The sequence below is a fragment of the Cupressus sempervirens genome, chromosome 1, assembly GCF_028749045.1.
Source record: "Cupressus sempervirens isolate cs-2001-9-10 chromosome 1, ASM2874904v1, whole genome shotgun sequence".
Taxonomy (NCBI): Eukaryota; Viridiplantae; Streptophyta; class Pinopsida; order Cupressales; family Cupressaceae; genus Cupressus; species Cupressus sempervirens.
Window position 1 is genome coordinate 70,865,358 of NC_143118.1, and position 22,310 is coordinate 70,887,667.

At 35.9% G+C, this 22,310-nt stretch overlaps 1 protein-coding gene across 3 annotated transcripts in view; it reads left to right on the forward strand.

The window, feature by feature from the left end:
• Positions 1-22,065, forward strand: part of LOC149576196 (uncharacterized) — a 106,214-nt gene extending 84,149 nt beyond the window's left edge. Inside the window, exons 4-5 of one of the 3 annotated variants that reach the window (XR_016361410.1) lie at positions 21,203-21,591; positions 21,679-22,065. Coding sequence is in view for 1 of the 3 variants with exons in the window: in XM_089816635.1 (XP_089672761.1) it covers positions 21,203-21,448 (246 nt within the window). In the remaining 2 variants the exon portion in view is untranslated. Of the gene's footprint in view, positions 1-21,202 lie in introns of all 3 variants that reach the window. The other 2 variants (XR_016361411.1, XM_089816635.1) reach the window with 2 other exon arrangements.
• The last annotated feature ends 245 nt before the right edge of the window (positions 22,066-22,310 follow it).

Consider the following 22,310-nt stretch of genomic DNA (forward strand, 5'->3'; position numbering starts at 1 on the left):
TCTGCCCTGACGAGACTGATCTTGACCGATACTTGCCATCAAAACTATCACTAATTTTTAATTGTGTCTTTTGTTGCTGAAGGTTCTTACATGGTTGTGCCTCTAAATACATTCATTTCTGAATTCGTCTTGCCTGGTGTGTCTTTCCATCAGGATTATATCACTCTGTATAATTGATGATCATCTCAAGACAAAGATGATGTTGTGTAATTGTTATTGGTGAAGTCCACTGCTCATTGGGACTGCAAGGACATCTTTGTCAAGCTTCATTATAACTCTTCATATCTTCTTGAGACCGTCATGTCTTTTATAATTGATATTAGACTTCAAGATATCCTTTGTGATAGATCAGACCTAATAGATTTAGAAGCACACAATATCTCATAAAGTCTGCTATGAGAATGCATACTGTCATCTCTACATGACTGTCTATGTCTTTTCAAAATATTAACTCCTCATATACATCAATGCCGCTTGTACATTCCACATCTGCATAGTGTTCGTGTAGGAATCCGTAAACAAGCTCTTCCTTGAGTTGAGTAATCCTTGTTATGATCTGAAGATGGTACATTGATGTCCGACATTTCCTCACAAATGGAGACCCTAAATTTTGTGAAAATCTAGGCTCCATCAGGATCCATCTGCAATTCTCCCTCGCCTCTTTATTCTTCTTTTTATAAATAAGTGGAGGATTAATTAGGTTTTTCCAGTTCTTTTTCATTAATCCATCCCAGCTAGAGAATGATCCTTCCTCTTTCTGGGTTTTCCTTAGGTGAGTGTTTAAAGTCTCAACTATACATGCCTCGATTTTTTTAATAATCTCATCTGGCTGCATATTCTGGTCACGAAATATTCTTCTATTCCTTTCTTTCCATACCTCCCACATGAGGATAGATGGGCAAGTATTCCATATTTTACTATAGGTACCTTTACTACTATCTGTTGGCCAGCCCTTAAGAAAATCAACTAGGGATTCCAGCATGGGGACGTTCCAACCTAGCATTTGTCTGAGCCATTCCCAACAATATTGTGTATATGTGCATTTATATAAGATATGATCAGTGTCTTCGCTGTGTTGTCTACATAGCACACATCTTGATGGGTCCTCAATACCCAACTTACGGAGTTTGTCGGCAGTTAGGATCCTATTCTGAAAAGCCAGCCAAAAGAAGAAACCATTGGTAGACAGGACGAATCCCTACAGAGTTTAAGTGGGATTTCCACTTCTTCTCATCTTTGGGTATGAGTAATAGCTCTATATCCATTTTTAACACTATACTTACCATCTTTTGATGCTGCCTAGAGGAGATTGTCGTTTCTTTCTGATTGCTTAATTTTCCTGCTTTGGATTATTTTTTCGTATACCTTTTTTGCTGCTGGTTCCATGTCTATATTTTCCACAGATTTCCATTCCCAACTTGTGATTCCATTAATAATTTTCAGTTTTATAATCACTGACCTTGCGCCCCCAGTGTTTGACCAATTGCTTTTTGATGCTTTTTGTGATCCCCATGCTATCTACTGAGGGGTACCCATCCCATGAATCCTTCCAGAGTAAGGCTTCATCACCCTTTCCAATGTCCCATGTGAGGTATTTACAAATAAGGACTTAGCTTTTCACTATAAACTTTCAGCTTTCGGATCCTTTGGGGAGGGTCCTCATTCCAAAGATGGAGTAGGGATCAACTGCGTTAAGGTATTTGTTATACATAATTTTAGCCCATTTATGTTCCCTTTCTACAAATGACGCTAGGTAAGTTTAGCCCCTAATGCTTCATTTTACCAACTTAAGTTTTTTATGTACCTAAACCTCCTAACTCCTTTGGTTTACATATATTATCCCATCTTATGAGGGCCAATTTTTTTGAGTCATCACAGTCACTCCAAAGGAAGTTTCTAAGTTTTGCCTCAAACTTCTTATTGATATGTTTAGATAAAGGAAGGCAGGAGAGCGGATACGTTGGGAGAGTGGACAACGTTGCTCTAATCTTGGTAACTTTACCAGCTTTTGTAAGCCATTTATCTTTTCAGTGTCCTATCCTAGCATCCATTTTATCAACAATACTTTGCCACGCCTTTTTGGATTTACTACCTTTTTCTAACTCAATTCCTAGGTATTTACATGGGAATGTACCCCTTTTATACCCCATGATACTACACATCTGCATTTCCATTTCAGGTTTAGTGTTAATGAAAAAAGATTTTGGATTTTGCTGCATTCACTTTTTGACCTAATTCTTCCATATAATATTGAATGATAGACTTGATATTTAGGGCCTCTTTTGTTGTGATTTCACTTGGCAGAATGGTATCATTTGCATATTGTTGGTGGGTAATGTTGGGGATATTTTCAGTTATAGTAATTCCGTGTATTTTCCCCTCATTGTGAGTTTTGGTAATTGCTCTCCCGAAGGCTTCTGCCATGATAATATATAGGAATGGAGATAGAGGATCTCTTTGTCTAATACCTCTTGAGGTGTTGAAGAAACCTTCAGGAGTTCCGTTAATAAGGACTGAAATTTTAGTTTTAGATATACACTGATAGATGAGGTTAATCCATTGGTGCAAGAATACAAAGGCTTCTAAGGTTTTACATAAAAACCAATAATCAACCATGTCATATGCTTTTTGGATATCCAATTTCATAAACATGCTTGCCACTTTATTCTTATTGGCTGAATGTAGTGTTTCTTGTATGATGAGTATTCCATCTAGGATTGATCTACCTGGAACAAAACCGGTTTGTTCGTCTAATATAATCTTGGGAAGAATTGGTTTAAGTTGATTCGCTAAAATTTTAGGTAAGATTTTATAGATAGTATTGCAAAGAGCTATAGGTCTGAAATCCCTTGGGTTTTCAGAATCATCTTTTTTAGGTATTAGAGCGAGAAAGGTGTAATTGATTTCAAACAACAATGATCCATCGTTTCTTGATGCTTCAATGGCTTTCCAAAGATCAAAACTAATAATGTTCCAACATTTTTGGTAGAAGAAAGTCTGAAATCCATTTGGACTTGGAGATTTGTCAGGGTTCATGTTAAATAACACCATTCTGACTTCTTCCAGGGAAATAGGTTTGTTTAATGTTTTATCATCTTCTAACATGACCACTCTAGGTATGTCTTCGAGCATTTTTTCTTGAGCTACCCTATTCGAGCAATCATAGTTGTTTAATATGTTCTGAAAGTGACTCACAAAAATCTCAGCTATTTTGTCAAGGTTTTCAATGGTAGTACCCAATGGATCTTTGTTTTTATTATTTTGCTTTCAGCTTTATTATGTAAGGTGGTGTTATGGAAAAATTTCGTATTTCGGTCTCCGTCTAGCCATTTTTCTCGACTTTTGTCTCCAAAAGACTTCTTCTTTTGCCAAAGCGTTTTCCTTCTTGGCAAGTAATTCTTTTTCTAGATAAAAGCTGTCATTATTCATCCCCTTTTTAATTACTTCTAAGTTTAATTCTTTTAATCTTTCCTCGATCTCTAATTTTTCTTTAAATATATTATTGAAATGTTCTTTGTTCCACTTAAGTATATTTTCTTTAATCGTTTTCATCTTGGAGACAAAAATATACATTTTAGAACCTTTAAAATTGCCTTGATTCCACCATTTTCTAATTAGTTCCATAAAGTTTTTGTCTAGAAACCACAATTTTTCACACTTAAAAGGATTTCTAACAGGTTTATAGGGTTCAAAAAATTCAATCCTAACAGGATAGTGGTCTGATCTTGCCATTGGTAGAATTGAGGATTGGATATTGGAATTTAATTCACTAAGTTCTCCTTTAAGAAAAAATCTATCCAGTTTCTCAGCTATATAAGAGAAATCTTTCTTTTTATTATTCCATGTGTACTTTCCATTATTAAGTGGGATATCGATTAGTTTGTTAAGGTCAAACCAATTTTTAAATTCTTTAGATGCTTGGGAAGCTTGCTGGGTGCCTCCAAAATTTTCATCTATATTTAAGATAGTGTCAAAATCACCACCTATGAGAATGAGTTCATTTATGTGGTTATTAATAAATATGCTAATTTCTTCCCATAAGAGTTTTTTATCTGTGTTATAGATTTGGCCATAAATGTTTACTAAGATGAACTGTAGGTTAGTTTTGATGCTTTTGACTTTGGTACTCATCCAAGAGTTACTTGATTTTAATATATTTAGAGTAACTTTCTTGGGATTCCAAATCATGCCTAAACCTCCTGAGGCTCCTCTAGATTCATGTAGGTTAACTTTCCAACTACCTAACTTTTTTTCTAGCTTGGTTCCTTCTTCCTTATTCAGTTTTGTTTCTTGTAGCATAATAATTTCAGATTCAAATTGTTTTAAGTTTTGTTTTAGTAATCGTTTCTTGCTAGGGGCGTTTAAGCCCCTAGCATTCCAAGTAGTGATCTTCATACTTTCTTGGGAAGGATCTTCCCCTTCCCTAGATTAACTGACTGACTGATCTTTTGCCGCTCTTTTGCCTACCCATCAGCTTCTCTGAGTTCTTTAAGAGATTTCCTACCTCTCTTAACTTTCAATTTGCCATACTTGGGAGAGTTTATCCCTTCTTGGTTCATCAGAATACCTAGCTGCTCTATGTTCTCCTGGGCATTTAAAGTAATTTTAGATTGTTTTCCTTCTTTTTCATCTTTATCTTCATTTTGCAGTTCTTGTAATATTTGTTCTACAAGGATTGTCTAATCATTTATAAGTCTATCATCTGTTGATGGTATCTTTCTGAAGCTGCCCTCCTCAAAACCATCACCTTGAACTGTCATTGGTTCATCTTCGATTATCTGTAAGGCTTTACTATTTTTGTCTTCACCCTCGATGATTAGCAAATCTTTTTTTAAGTCTTCAAAAGTGTAGTTGTCTCCACCTAGTTTTAAAACTTGTTGCATTAGATCCTCTTTCTATGATTCATTGCTCTTATCTATATTCTCAAAGCTAAATACTTGAATCAGTTCATCAGTTAATAATTCCAAGTTATCTTTCTCAGTCTCATCTGAAATTACCCTTTCCAAGTCTTCATCCCTTGCTGAATCATTATTTAAGAAGTCATGAAAGTCTTGTGTTAAGGTTCCTTTTATCTTGCTCTGGTCGATTTCCTTTGCCTTGTGCTCAGTGAAGTTCTGATCAGGAGATTCTTTTCTTGTGGATGGGGTTTGCCAAAATTTGGTGAACCGATTTATTGCCTCTTTATTGGAGATTCTGATTTCCTTCACAAATTCTTCTTTCTGTTACTGTGGGGTCTCTATTTTTTCTTCTATATACTTAAGCTTTTCACGTTCTGGAACTTCATCAGCAAATTGATGGTTGTTTTCTATTTCTTCAATATTATTGATCAAGTTACCCAGGGGCTTTTTGTCCTAGGACCTTGACTCTTTTTCTAATGCTTTTTCCTCCCCATTTATTACTCGTGTTCTTGTCTTTTTTTACTTTTTTTGACCTTTTCTTGAACTTTTTGCTGCTGATAACTGCTCCTTGTCGCCTTATGTTAGCCATAGCTTGAGTAGATTTTTTTTTTTTAACTTTGTTGAGTTCTTTGGGGCTTTGATCTTCACAAGTAGTTTGTATTTTTAAGATAAGACTGATTCCTTTACAATCCTCCGTATTTGGCAATTCAATAGTTTTTTTACTATTTTTTGATATTGAGAGTTTTTCCTCTTTTGTGCTTTGAGATTCTTTGTTTTTAGCCTCTTGTGTTAGCTCTACTACTTTCTTCTGTACTTTCTTGAAGATAGGAGGTGGGCTACTTCTGATCTTTGTAGATGGACTTGACAATGTTGTCTTATCTTTTCTAACTGTACCAATCTCCAATACTGGATCTGCTTTCCCTGTTGTATCCTAAAATGTCTTCAGGAGGCCTTTCTCATGTATGGGATCCCTCTGATACTCTCTTTGATTCCTTATGTTCATTATGGGAATGTATTTTTAAGGTCCACAGTTAATTGCAGATTTTTGAAAATGATTTTTCTTTCATTATTTAGTCTAATTATCTCTGAGATTTTACCTTCACATCTGTGGTAGTTTAAGTTATAGATAACTCTATTTGTTATTCCTTTAATAGGTTTGAATTTCGTATTATTTGTCTTACAGTTGATCAAAAGTTTGATATTATTGCAATATTTAAAAGACGCATCCATTCCAATCAAATCACCAATTGAGAACCCTATTTTCTTGATAATTTCTACATGCATTAGTTCTGGTGGGAGGGATTTGAAGGGAGATCCAAGTTGGGATCAAGAAGTCTTAACATTTCTTCCTTACAATCCGGTATCCATTCAAAGAATTTCACAACATATCCTTTAAAGTAACAATCAGAGACAAAGAGGCAGTCTTTTTTGACATATTCATCACTACAATGAATGTATACTAATCTATCAGAGTGGTGAGAGATACTTACCTAGTTTTTGCAGAAATCCTTTAGCCAATTGATGAGATTGATCATTTCTGATTTTGGCCCATTCTAGAATGCAAATATACCAACATTTTGGTACTCCTGCTAATGAGCTTCGCTATCCTGGTTATTAATAATAAGGAATTTTTCCACAGATTTGATTGAATTGGGTCTTGGAGCCAAGAGGGGTTGAAAGTCAGGGTGACCGGAAGGTTTGGAAATAGATTTCTTGTGATCAGGGGGAATATATGTATTAGGGGTGGCGAAGGAAGAATTGGGACTTGTGATCTCAGTCTTCCAAGGGTGACTCATAAAGATTCGGGGGATCCGCGTAGGAATCAGATAGAAAACCTATCTGTTGAGAGAACAAAGAATTTTTATTTTGGTTTGCATATTTAGTGAGATTAAAAAAGCGGATTTGATTGTCAAGGCTTAAAGTAGAGCAAATGATAGGATGAAAACTATGCGAACCCTGGGAATAGAATAGATTCGGAAATTCATAATAAAAAATTTGGGGTTTTACCAAAGGTTTACTAATATTAACCAGGGAGAAATTGAGCAAAGAGACCTGATTCGAGTCCAAATTGGCTCGGGCGCTGATATTCCTTTCCGCTTTGGTCAAAGTTTGAAGCCCTATCCTCCCTACACAGTTTGTCGAAATCTCTACTGAAGTGGCCCTTGATTTTTTGAAATTTGTTTGCTGCGCAACAGGTTGTTCTAGGTCATTTTGCTTATCTAAGACTGAAAATGGGTTCATTGTTTTTACAACATAATTAAACTTCGCAGGGAGTTTGTTATTGAGGAGAGGTGCATCAGTGCGGATTCTCCCCAACTTTTTCCTTTCCTTGGTAGAGATTCGGAATGTCAACAATGGATACGGCACCATCTGAGCGTTAGGTTTTGATTTCTTCTCTAAAAACCCTATCTTCTTAGCTTGCTAGCCTCGACCGCTTTGTCGTTTGTCTTCAATCGCATCGTTCACATTTTCACTTTATTGATGTCTGCTCTGATTGCCATTTTTCAATGAAAGGTGTGATTTTTGAAAAAGCCATATCCCTTTGAAAATAAATGTTACCTCTTAATCGTAACTAATCTAATAGGCTTATGATTTGATATTTTATAGTTCCACAATTATCTTAGTTGTTATTGAAACCTTTGATTTTCCGGGCATTATATTAAAATTATCTTAAACAATGTCGCCCGACCATGGCCTATTATCTCCATCCGGCATTTACTTTGAATGTGTTCACATGAAATCAAAGCCTTTTTGGGTTACGGTTGTTGCTATTACTTTGGATGGTGAGTTGTTTGGTAATTTCTCCCCTATCGCTCCAAATGGATAGAAAAATGTCAAGTCTCTCAACTCATGAGCCCTTAGATTCTTCCGTCTCTTGTTCACATCTGTATACCATGAAACATCAGATAGACGAACAACCTTTACTTGCTGCAAATATTCTTCCACCACTGATGGCAAACAAACCCTAAATGAGTTTAGCTTGTGCCCAAGAATTCTTTTCAGTGGCAATTCTTCAATTAACAATCTCTCAAAGATTACATGAAGATTTTTAGCTCGAGATAAATAGCTTGTTAAATAAGAAGTTGCAGTCATCCTGGTTGAACAGAGTAGTCACAAATTCAACAATTCTCATTATCTCCATGAGTTTCATCTATGGATTTATGCGTCTCCATCAAAACAAATATCAATATTCATCCTCATACTCTGATGATGTCTCAGATGTATTCTGAAATCTGTGTATGTTTGACTGAATTTCATAAGTATATGTACTGATAGTGATGTCCTGATCATTATGACTGCGTTGCTCCACCAGGGCATGATATTTATTGTCAGTATATATTGAGCTGGCTTTGAAATAGCACGTGTCCAGATATATGATTATTGTAGGGGCCTGGCAAAGCAATCCAAACACTCAATGAAGCTCTGATATGTTTCACAGTACTTGCTGAAAACAAAGATGAAGACTTGGCAATGTATAAGTCCAGGTGGTCTGGTTTTTAGAAGTTTGCCAATCAGAGTTGAGTACATATATTAGCAAATCCCTCAGACATAAATTTTGTGATAAGATGATCTTGATAAACCTCCAGTATAGCACACGGGCAGTCCTGGACTACGAACAACTATGTTTGTTGTGGATCGGAGATGAAGAACTTTGATTCTATGATCAATATAACCAACTTAATTGGAATTAATAAATTGTTGTTTAAGATAGTCAATCAACTTCATGAATGACTACGGATATGAAGTTTGTTCATTGATATCAATCAGATCAATCTGTTGATGTAAATTATAAATCAACTGATTTGTGGGGATGCAGGCAAATTTTGTCTATTGGTATGCAAGATATAAACTGAGATACATAATTTCATGATAATGCATGATTCTGCTGCTCAACTTTCTTCATGCCCTTGATATCAAGAGTCCTCTGGAAATCTGCAGCTGCTCCTCCTGGAAAGAGAGCTCGGTATGTGTCTAACATAGGCTTCATAGGAAATAGGATTACCTTTAAAAGTGGGTCAGCTTTATTCATCTTACAGCCAACAAATGTCGTATAGCCAGGGAAGCAACACTCTGTCCAGCATTGGTCTTTATCTATCTGTCCTGAATCTTCATATCATCCTACTTATATCATGTTGTTCATAGCATTGATTGATCTATCCTTCATATGCAACATATTTGCCCATTTTCGTTTAATCACACAAACTTCTCCACGAATGCTTTATATCTAATGGTTTTATTATATATATTCAACACTACATCTGAAATGGTGGCCCTAATTTCCATCACTTAGTACATTTGCTGCAATCTCCAAAAATTCAACATGGTATCAGAGCTAGATTGCAAACCACAAATGTAAGAAAGGAATATAGGGAGATATTAGAAAGATAAAAACAATTATTGAAGAAGGCGTAGTTTCATAGAGATACCATCAGAGATGGTTATGATCAGAGATGGTTATGTGGTTGCCAATCTAGATAGATGATTGGTTTAATTCACATCTACGTGCGTGGAAGGGTAACGGTGGAGAATCTGATGGTCATGCCTTACGCAAAGAAGGAGCTTAGGGCAAAGTATATGGTGGAGACAGTGTTTCTGGGAGGGGTATCAAAGAAGGTTGAGGAAACACATGTGAATTTGGATTGTTATGGAACTTCATCAATGGATATTGACGTACTGCATCATGTAGTATCAGTGTCTGTGGTGTTTTCCTGATGGACTGATAAGATAAAATGGCCATCTGGTACAACCAGGTTGTTTGTATTATAGAGGGACTCACATTGAGCCAAGATAGATCAAGTTGGTGAGTGATACGCTACTCTTATGCCGATATGATTTGTGCGAATGCTGTAGTTGACTCAAACCCGGTGGGCACTAGAGGATAAGATGAGATTTGCCATCCACATAAAATGTCGTTCATATCAGTAACAATGGTTAGATGACTTGGTTATGAGGAGAGCATCGCTCTGAGTTGGTTGGCATAGCAGAGATTGGAGTATGCGTCTAAATGTCAGGGAGAAGATCAATCCCATCGTTCTTCTCAACCTTACAAATTAGCGTCAACTTGAGATCAATCTAGGAACAAAAAGGAAAATGAATATGATAATTGCAACAAATGAACTCAAGACTAATCGGGAGGCATTCGTAGATAGAATAAATGTGTTGCGTCAGTGACAACACTCACATCGTTGTTTATGTTACTGGTCCACGTAAAGGGATGAAGGCAAATAAATCTCCACCAAGGTAACCGAGTACAAGGAAGAGGACCAATAAAAAACAAAGAGTCGATCAGGACATAAGGGACTGCATTGCTGAAAAGTTGTATATCATCTGGATTGCTAGCAGCCTGCTCAAAAAGGCATTTTAGGGAACTTGTACAGAGAGCAACCTCTTCAGCCAACATCTTCACTTGTTCCCTAAGAATATCCATCTGATCAGCCGTTGTAGTTCCCGTTGGAGGTGGTTGTCACCCACAAACTGTTGCATTGAATAGATCTCTAGTCTATGTTCGCGTTCATCAGAGGTATCAATCACAGGTGCCACATCATCCACCTTAAAGACTGTAGCTTTACCAGGCCAGTTTTCAGCTATTGTTTTATTTTAGTAGTTGTGTTAACATATAAGTAGTATGTAGCGATACCCATAGGGGTATAAGTTATATAATAATATATAGCTTTAGTAAATGTTCAACAAAATAGGGATTAAGGTTAAGGACATAATAATTAAATTTTTAATGTGATTACTTTATATAGGATAATAACAATTAGAATATGTTTCTATACATTAAGAATTATATTATTGAAACATATTAGAGGGTAATAATATTACCTTGTATATATGATATGAGGAAATCATATAAAGATTAATATGCTATATATATATATATATATAATTAGAGTATTATGAATTTTCATTTTATCAATATGAAATCATTTTTTCACGATTATAGATTATTGAATATAAATCTATGTGAAGTGTGTGTGTGTGTGTGTGTGAATTTATACGGCTGAGAATTATAATGTGAATTATGATAATAATGAGAAATATATTTATGTTGTTAGTAATAGACACTAGTTAAACTATTTACATTCTTATTTGTATTATAAGTATTGTTTGCCTTGATCGTTTCCACTGAGATTGTTATTGCAGGCAAAATGATTGATAGCAGATTCAAAGGGAGTCTGACACTTTGTTAAAGGCAAGTTTGGATAAGAAGCTCAAAAGATTGATGCTCAGAGGGAGCTGATTCGTTCGTTTGAAGGAGCAGATAGAGGATATGTTTCAGTTGATCCTTGAAGATCTTGATCATATTAGAATAAGAGGGAATTTTGATTTCATGTAAACTTCTTGTATCATTCATATTACTGTATGATTTAATGGGCCTATCCCCTATGGACATCACGAGGGAGTGATGACTTCCAAATGATGTCACTTGTATTTGCAAAAGTTATTGAAAGGTGGTCTCGATCTTACAATAACTTACTTTTCTATTATGATGGATATATTATGATATCTATGCAGATCATGATAGATTATACCTTGCATTGTGGATGTTTATATGGTACGCATTATGAGAATAATGCATGTGCACATAACTTATAAACATTTTTTAGTACATGGTGAATGTGATGCAAATTAATGTTCTGGAGGCCATTACATAGAGTACTTGGTGAATGTCAAATGAGTTGACATTTAGGAGGCCATTACTCACAGTACTTGGTAAATATCTTGCATCTCAACATTTGAAGGCCATTACTCAAAGAGTATTTGGTCAATATCATATATTGTTATTCTGGAGACCAATAATCAATTGTGATATCAAAATGGTGAATATCATATGTTGATATTCTGCAAACCATTGCCTTATTGAGTATATGGTGAATATTGAGTATTGATATTCTAGAGACCATTACTCAAAGTTTTTGTGAAAATTATATATTGATATTTTGGAGGCCAATACTCAATATCTTTTGATCAAAGATATTCTTATATTAAATTGAGGTAAAATATGGTCATGTGTTTATCCCCTCTAGCTAAGAGGGAGTGTTAATGTTTGGTAGCTTCAGTTGGATAAACTGAAGAGACTAAACTGGAGTTTTATATATATTTATATGTGTGTGAATAATAAATTATTATATTAATTATTTGATTGACAAACGGACATATCCCTTCATGGACTATGCTATAAGAGAGAGCTGCATTTTGGAAAACATATGCCACATACATGGCAGTGTTTAGTATATTTGCAGCGATCTTCAAAAACTCAACAATAATGGATACCAAATTCTATATGCAAACCAATAAAGCAGTGGAAGAACAATGATGAAATATTCACAGCAAAACTACATTAGTGAGATGTATTTTTGAGCCAAAGTTTGAATGTTGGTAAACAGTTTGCGTTTATGTGACCATTATCTCTAGGATTTGTTTCGTCTACCAAAAACATCAGGGTTGTATCTCGTTTAAGGGACCATCATCGGAAGCATGTGGTAAAGCATGCCATGTATGGCTGAGAGTGCAAATCTGTTTCTTGAAGTTCACTGCAATTTCTTACCTAAGAGTTCTATTGCCAAGGATAATCAGCAACCCCAATTGCTGCTGGCTTCAACAAAATTCCAAGAATGAGCAAGTGCAGCGAGGTACACGAGAGATGTGTTACATAGCAGCATAGAGGATTAGCAGATAGGTAGTGGTGATTTAGTTAAGAAGTCCATTTGAGGACTGTTACTTCCTAGAGTTACTGAATGGTAGTTACACCAAACAGACAATGTAATATGCTTATGAAGTTATGCTAGTACAATGAGCACCATGACTGCTACTCCCATTGAACAACTACCAAGGCCAACCCTCTTGCTAGTGGTCCTAAAAATGAGCTCTATCTCCTAAGTGGGAAGGGTAGGGTGTGTTTTTCAAATATATATATATATATATATATATATGGAAATTTGAAAATATACATGTCATTCATATGAAACTAAGCACAAAGCATGTCATTTAAACATTATAGAACCTTAACATACAACATTTGAATGCAATCTAGGAAATAATAATCGATTTAGTACACAATTGTCAATATGCATATCAATATGTGAATTAAATATAAGTTTAGCAGTGGACAATATCATAGAAATATGGAAATTTAAATATGCCCAAAGGCTAGAGGGCTGCCATAAATCTTCATCATCATGTTCAAGTCCAACATAAAAAACAAAATATAGAAAAATGAAGTAGACTATTGCTCCTATTCTGCTTTTGCCACCATAGGATTAAAATTAGAGTCGTCATCCTCACTATCATGCTCCCCAAGAAGCGTAGTCTCATCTAATGGAACCTCAACCAATCCTTTTGTTGTCTCATTCTCATCTCTTTGGGTCACATCCTCAGGCTTAACATCTCACTACAAAGATGGAGTCTTCCTATACCCCAGAGTCTGACTATCCACAAGTCGAAGAGCATGATGCACTACCACTAGCTTCTCCGCTCGTTTAGAGGTAGGTCTATTCTGCTTGACGGAGTGGATAAATGAATATATGGATCTATTCCTCTCTGCAGTTGATTATCTAGCAACTTTTGCAAGGAGGTGAGTGACAAGTATTTTCAACTCTGGTGTATCTCTCCCATGCGAGGTCCACCATCCAATAGGATCTCTTTGTGCCAAAACTGCTCTACCCAACCTTGCTTGTGGCTTACTCAAGTTTGGGCCACGAAGGTTGGTGAAGTCAAGGAACTATGCATGAAGAGTAGATACCTCTTGAGTTGAAAACATCTTATCAATGGCTCTTGTGAAGCCTTCCAATACCTGAGGATCATCAAATGGGAGGCCCCTTCCACCCAACTTTGCATACCATTTGGGATTTAGAGCAAAGACTGCCATATGAATCAGGGTATTCATCATGTTCCATCTCCACGTCGCAATAGGCCTGATATGCTCCTCATAAAACCCCAATATACGATCCTTTGGTGCAACAATTTTCTTCATATTCCCCAACATGCTGTCAAAAGTCTCATATATCTCTCTAAGACTAGGAGCGTCAATATCAACATATCTAAGGACATCTACAATGGGTGCTATGATAGAGCAAATATATTGACAAGATGCAAACAAAAATTAAAATCAGAATTAAAAATTTTAAGTTATTGTGAAAATTAGCAAGCAAAAAACTAATATTTAATATAAAAATCGTCAACTTACTTCATTGTGGACCACCACTTGTCATCGAGGATCCTTTGCTTCACCACTTTTCCTTCACAGGACTTAGAATTGGACCATCGTTCCCACTATGGATTTATAAACATCAGTTGGAGGGCCTCATGCACCTCAATCACTCTCTCCATCAAGATGAATTATGTGCAATACATATAGAGACGATGATAAATTAAAATAAACTTAAACATTAAACACATCACATGAAAGTTTGTAACAATTATAAATTAAAATAAACTTAAAGCTAACTAAACTATAATTGAAATTGACATACCTTGTCTTGGCTAGTTTGAGGAACTCCCTCTTAGAGAAGGACCTAAACAAAGCAAGTGAAGTTTAGTGGTTGCATATAAACATTTGCACTTCTCTAGCTTCTAACACACTTGTTTCACCCATTCAATCTTCCCTATGTCCTTTAATGGATGAACATAACAAGGGGTCCAAAAGATGTGCCTGTAAACACCCTCTACCATCAAATCGATTGATTTTCTCACAAGTGCAGAATCAGTGATCCCCTATACTACACTAGCCGACTCAACCTCCTCTATGGCATCCCTCAAAATGGTGAATTGGAACTCTGCATCCCTCCTCTTTCTTGAGCAATCTATGGCTTTCAAAAAATAAGAGCCAACAAGGGATGTGACAATTTATATTGGTGAGTGGTCGATGTCTAAGATTGGTCCACACTTCCATCACAATAGAGCAGCCCGTCCTAACCCAAGTACATTTCTTATCCTCAAACAACAAAGAAACCTTAGAGTACTCATTATCTAGGATGGTGATTCATAGCTTATCCTCACTAAGGGGTACAAATGAAGGGATTCATAGTCAATATATATTCACCATCTATTTAAAATAAGTGGAACAGGTTGTGTGATATGGGATACCATTAGCAACAAAGAATCTACCAATGGATGCCTCACAATTTTCCTTTACCATGCATTAAACAAACTTTCCACCGAGCCCTTCTCACCACTGCCTATCTTCCTCTACCCTCAAGTCTTAGTAGGGCTGCCACTGGTACCAATGGCAGATGACGTGCCTAGATGATTGTGAGTGAACAAATGGCGATGTAATTTTCAAATTTTGCCTCTCCATTTCAGCCTCTAAGCATAATCTTTGGCATTCTACTCTCTCCTCATGAGTCAGTTCAGGACAAGCTTTGACTCCATGGCATGCAACACCTAAAAAGTGACTTCACCCTTGTATAGCTACCCCAAAAATCATCATGACGAACATGACAATCCCACACCCTAGTCCCTCCTGCATTCTTTGTACTTTATTGCCTAGGTGTGACATATTGGAGAAGAATTTTTTTCCTATTGAAAGTACCCTTTGCATATCTGCTCATGATGGCGTAAGGGCATTTAAATAAATCAGTTTTTAGGCTCATCTTCTTTCTTAGTCCCAGTACTAGCAATATCACTCCCAACCACATATTCCTCATCACCACCACTACTAGTACTTCCACTGCTGCTCATTGTGCTTTCTCTTGCAATTCAAATATGCAATGAAAATATGAGATGAAACAATGGCAAAAAAATAAAAATCAGACTCTTTCAAGTTGCAAATCTATCTAGAAATGAAAAATGGAAACATAAAGACTTTCATAGTTGGTGCACAATAGAGGAAGCTCAAACCCCTTATCAAGCTCTTCAAGTTGTAAATCTATTTAAAAATGAAAACCGAAAGCATACATACTTTCATACTTGGTGCACAATAGAGGAAGCTGAAACCCTTGCTCAAGCTCTTGGAAGCAAACAAATCATCTCATTTTCTTGCAAAATGAAATCCCCAAATTGCTGCTATAAACTCCAACTTCACATGCAAAACAAAACAAATGTCAAAACTAGCATTATGTGGTTGTTTTTGATCTTTTAGGGCTATTGGACAGGTGGGACCTAGTGGACGACCAAGTAATGTACAATTTTTTTGTGTTTTGCTTTGGTTTTTTTGTTTGGGCACACAAAATAACAGGGACAGACGACTGCAACTGGGACAGACAAGGGACGTTTGTGGCATCCCCTTCTATACCGAGGATGTCTGTATGTTCCCTTTTTTCCACCAAAAGTCCCCATGTTTTTGGGACATCTCCTGGCTTTTCTGTGAAATTGGGGATGTTGAGGGCATGTCCCATACACGTCCCCCCCCTTCTTGAAGATGTCCCCGTTTGTAAAACTTGGCCTTTTTGGGGCGAGGGCGCATCCTCGGGTTACATAGTTTGTATCACATCGTGTGCTTGCTAAACCGACACCCACTTCAAAGCTAGATAGGTCCATTACAAATCAATGAAACTGCCAAAATAGCACTCAATGCCAAACGAATTACAGTCAATGTGGCATTGGTGTAAATTAATTCGTAAACCAGAGATGTAGTTTGAATCCTAACAGTTTTCCCAGATGAGATTTGTGCAGAATAATCTTCAGCAAACTCATTTGAAGAAAAATGTCTGAAAATATTATCTTCATGCTCATCGTCACGACGCACTGTTGGGTATGCCTTCCTACTATGGCAAAGGGAAAAGGAAAGGGGGTTTGACACTAGGAGTATAACCATCAGTAGAATGCCCAATAGCATAGCAACATATCTAATTAAAAAACACAATCATCAAATTTAAAAAAGATGCATGGAAAATAACGCTACAGTTTATCTAGTATATATTGGCTCGCATACAAAAGCGGCAACAGATTATGCCCTTCGAATATGCTGTATTGATGTAATAATTCACAATTTGTCATTGACATAATAGAGCACATGAAATGAGAAGAAAGAAAAAGTCATATATTCTGAGCTCTCTGAAATATCATTACCAAAATGAACAGAGGGATTTTTTTGTAAAAATTCCACACCTCAATTTGTGGATTGAATCACCAGAGGGACAATTGTCTGTTGTTTACAAGCTCTAAAGCAACCAGATTCTGAGAGGACAAAGTGGAAAAATAGCAACACTCAAACAACAACTATAGTGGAGAGGGAGAAGCTGTGTGGATTGTTGTGGCAACAAGAAGGGTCATCTTCTATATAGGACATTGTGGCGGTAACCTTCTTAGATAATCCCATTGCCAGGAGGCAACTAGGTGCGTGTCAAGTGCAAACCAGCTCTGTGGAAACGAACATTTTGCACCCAACGCAATGACGGTAAAACCTTGGTCTTTTCAGCATGGGCTGGGTAGCAGCTTTGTGATGCACAAGAAGCTTGCTCTCGGGTATGTTGGTTGCATATGGGAAGCAACACTATGGTAAAACCCATGGTTGGTGACCTGTCTTTCTGACCCTATTCGACTAGACATAGCGACAATGCGATGATTTCGGCCATGCTTCGCCTAGTTAATAGTTTGATCAACTAGATTAATAAAAATATATCTTATTACCAAACAAGAAATATTACTATTTTCTCAATTTGACATTAAAATAATAATATTCGCAGTTCACAACAAAGCATAAGACGACTAAAAATCCTCTTTGTGTGCATCCTTGTTATTGTACTTAGATATTCTTAAAATTGAAAAAAAGGAAAAATATTGAATGCTTTTGTTAAATGTTTTGTTTCACGGGTTATTTTGTTAGAAAACAAGTAATGCTAGAATCAACCTATAATTATTTTGAAAATCCAAGAATCATGTGGGGTCTAAAGCACTTAATGAATTTTTCAATGCAAAAAATTTGAACCCTAAATGATTTCACAGATTTATCAATGTTGTTGCTAATTCTAAGATGTTTCATACTCAGAATTGGAATGTAAGAGTGATTATTTGTTGATGTAGCAAAAAATTAATTCTTTTTTTGGCCATACTTCAAGACCAAAGCAATAATACAAAAGACCATGTCAAATGATTGTTTGAGATCACTCTGTATTGCTACAATTAATTGTTGAGAAATATTAGTAGTGACTAGCTTATTGACATAGACAGTCCAACTTACATTCTTCCCACTTGGTCTTTGAGGTAGAAATTGGGATCATAAGCAGTCTTTGGAAATCTTGATCTTGATGTGTTAGGTTTTTAGAGCTTGTTTCATACTATAGAGAGATTTCACAAGTTTGCACATTTTGTATTGTTGCCTAGTATGGTATATCCTTCATGTTGAGTCATTAAGACTTCTCTTTTGAGATCTTCATTGAGAAAGACACTCTTGTCATCCATTTGCTCAACTTGCCAACTAAACTTTGCTACTATAATGAAAAACATTTTGGTAGTACTAAATTGTGTCACCATTTTGATAGTCTTATCTTTGTGGTGGGTGTAAAGGTTTCTTCATAGTTATGCTTGATATTCAATGTACATGACTTCTTTCCAAGATTGTGAGTCAAGCTTAATTAAGTTTATTTGAATTTTGAATGATGCACATAAGAGCTAAATTTGTTTCCTTAGAATACTTGGTAGGAGTCTTGGCCTGAAGTTAGACATTTTTGCAACTACATTCGCCTTTGCATATTTCAAGGTGGTATAATGCCACTTCTTTATTTTTTGCATACCATGTAATGTCCATGTGTGTGGGGAATGCCTAGTATGGGGCCTTGATAACCACATCTAGATGCGGTGCTCAAATGCTTAGGTACTTTGGGTCAAATGTCAATGAGGCCACCCTTAACACTCATGGGGTTCGAGCTTTTGGTGTAGTGGTATTAAGTTGAGGTCTTGAGGTCAAGACTCATAAAGTCTGGTGGGCTGTAATGTGTTCCTTAGTAGTTATGATATGACAACTTGTGGTTTTCATACTTAAATCCATTAACTAAACAATAGTTGGCAAAAATCCCGAAAACTTGACGACACTTGCCAAGACTCCAAAACTCAACATAGGTACATTACGTAGCCTTCTTTTTGACTTGCAAGCATTGCAATTTTCGTGAGTTTTGGGTGAGTTTTGAAATATGATCTTAGTGTTTATTGTCCAAGTTCCCTAAACTATGTCATGCCTCTAGCATACAATTTATAAGGTCTCCTATCCTATTTTCCTACAATTATTTTGGGTAATTTAATGTGATGGTGAAAATAAAATAAAAATAAATTGAAGTTGCTGAAAAGTGACTATGTTATAATTTTAAAAGACAATTAAGATTTAATCATTCAAAAAGATCAATGATAAGTGAATCATAAAGTGTTGCTATGCCAAAGGTCCTAAAACCGAGCAATAAAAATGGTACTTTATTATTATTTTTAACTTTGTGGGAATTGGGTTCACCACTTAGGGTCCGTTTGGTTCGTGGAGTTTTAAAAACTCGGATTTTTACAAACCTTGGTTTAGCCAAATCAAGGTTTTGCATATCTTTATTCCAATTTTTGAGATTTTACTGAAACCGTTTGTTTCACTAGGAAGATGTGTGTGAAGACACATTTTTATGCGTAAGCTTGAAGTTGAAGGCAAATTTCAAAATGTAGTCCAATCTATTGTTTTTACACTCCTTAAAAAATAAAACCAGGTTTTGATTTTCAATTCTTACTTTTTTTAGGAAGTTGTAAAACTTGGTTTTGAGGCAAAATTGGAAGTTTCGTATGCTAATTCCATTTTGCAAATTTTGAAACAAATGCACAAATTTTCAAATCTGGGTTTTGAAAAAGCCAATTCCTGTCATCTTCCAGGAACCAAACGGACCCTTAGTGTGTTGGTTAAGTGGTGGTGGTGTTGTCTCTGCCTAGGTTCAATTCCCTTTTAGGCCATTGTGATCACAACCTTGCGTCTTTGCTGATCCAATGTGCTTGTGCATTTGGCCTCAACTTTGTAATAAGAGGATGAGGTCCCTCATTTGTGGCCTCATTGGTTCATAGCTATAGGTCAAAAGCATTTCACATGGAGCCAGAGGGTGTGTCGTGCTAGCATTATTGGTCATGTTAAATAGTTTACTAGACACTTAATTTAAAAAAAAAAAACTTTGAGGGAACAATAAATTAGAAGAAAATAATAGTATATTATTTCCTTGAAAATTTATATTAGGCAAGATCTTTTTCAAAAAGGTTCGTATTCATTCTATCAATTTACAATTCCCAAGAATGAATGGGAGTTCTTTCTTCTCCCAAGGATGAAAACATTTTCTTGTGATGGTGTTAAGAATAAAAACTCTCCAATGGCCTTTTTGTGCACTTCTACATAGAGACTGCCATTGTGCTTCAACTATATAATTGGTAGGAGGTAAGGATAGCAGACTATGGTAGGAGCAATATACTTCTGGTAATCTATCAATTTACAATTCCCAAGAATGAATGGGATTTCCTTATTCTCCTAAGGATGAAAACATTTTCTTGTGATGGTGTTAAGAATAAAAACTCTCCAATAGCCTTTTCGTGCACTTCTACATAGAGACTGCCATTGTGCTTCAACTATATAGTTGGTAGGAGGTAAGTATAGTGGACTTTGGTAGGAGCAATATACTTCTGGTAATGTAAACTTTGGAGTTAATCAATAAAGTTATATTTACCAATCTTATGTTGTTATTTTCATGGTATGCTGGTTACTATGACTGGTTCCCTTTGTAGTAGTCTCTGCTAGTAAGTAGTACATTGCCATCTAGTACGCTGCCATCTGGTACATTACCATCTGGTACGCTACCATATATGACATGTACACTAACCACGTAAAATTCACCTCTTCTAATCTTGCTTTTTAACATTTAATTACTCTTCTTAAGCTTACTTTTTGATCATCTATATTTGATTATTGCATGCTTAAAAAGGTAGACTCAGCTGTTTCCAAATGAACTGAATTTTGTTTCAGCCACAGAACTTCAGCTCCCCGTCTATACTGTAATCCATTTCTTTGCTATATTTTCACGCTCAACTTTATTGTTGCTTTATAATGGACATAACCAGCGTATAGCTTCCTCAAGTCAGAATAGTTTAGTAGAAACCATAAATTATTGTGACTGTTAAGCTCAGGTTTGGTGTATCTGTGTTGCTTAGCTCAAAAATTGGTGCTAAAACGGGCTGATAGAAAGTTATAAAAGATTGTTCGGGCACAAATATTTACGGCAGCTCACAAAAATCATAATTGTTTTATTCAAGGTTCTGTTCTGATTTTAGCTCTGTATGGCTAAACTGAAAGACAAATTCCAAATTGGAATCTTTTAGCAGGCATAGATATTTTTTTAATGTTGTTATTTCTGGGTCAGGTTCTAGGCACAGAAGCAGGAGGAACAAAGGAGATTGTTGAGGAAAATGTAACTGGTCTTCTTCATCCTGTTGGACAGAAAGGAGTGCAGATCCTTTCCCAGAATATCCGTTTTCTTTTGAGCAACCAATCTGTAAGGGAGGAAATGGGCCGGAAAGGGAGAGAAAAAGTAGAGAAATTGTATCTCAAGCATCACATGTATGATAGACTTGCTGAAATTCTTCAAAAATGTTTGAAATATTCATGATCTTCCCTCCTACTATGTACCCTTAAATCGATGAGTTCCTTGTCCAAGATCGAAAGGCTTATGTCATGAATTGCAGTCGAAGATAAGTTCTACTGCAATATCTATTCAAGACAGTTGTCAAGTTTTCTTTCTTGAAACATCTGGTAAGTTTATAATTATTACAGATTGTGTTCCATTACATTATTTTTGGAAGAATTTATTGGGTTTTTTTTCCGTATGGCGTTTTGTAGCAGGATCGAAATAGCTCTACGTTGCAATTACTGCAATTCCAGTTATTTGCTTTGGACGTGTCCAGATCTATTGCATCAAGGGCCTCTACAGAATTTGATGGAAGAAATAATTACCTGATTGAATTTTCCATGCAACTTTAGACATCGTAAATAGTTTACATCTACATTTTAACTCTCATTTTGCTCAACTTCATAAAGTGTATCTTCTCATTTAGGTGTTACACCACAAAAAAAGAGCAGACAAATTTATTTAAATACCGTTTCGGCCACGAACCACCTCAATGTAGATGCAGTGACGATGTACCATTGCTATATGTAAAGAGAGAAAAAGTTGTAGTCACTGAATTTGAATTTGGGTTGATTATTTTTAACATTTCGTTTTCGTTTTAGTTAGGCATTTCAATGATGATTGTTTGTTTCATGAGTAAACAATTTTTCCGCGACTAAACAAAAATTGTAAATCTAAATATTATTTTTCTCGAAACAAAAGTCATACCTAAATATATATTTGTATGTACGACAGAAGTTATATACCCTAAAGAAAATGGTCGTGTTGGAGTTTGGAAAGAGCAAGGCTCGGAGATATATTACTTTAGGCTGGAGAGCATAAACTATACAGATATGACATTATG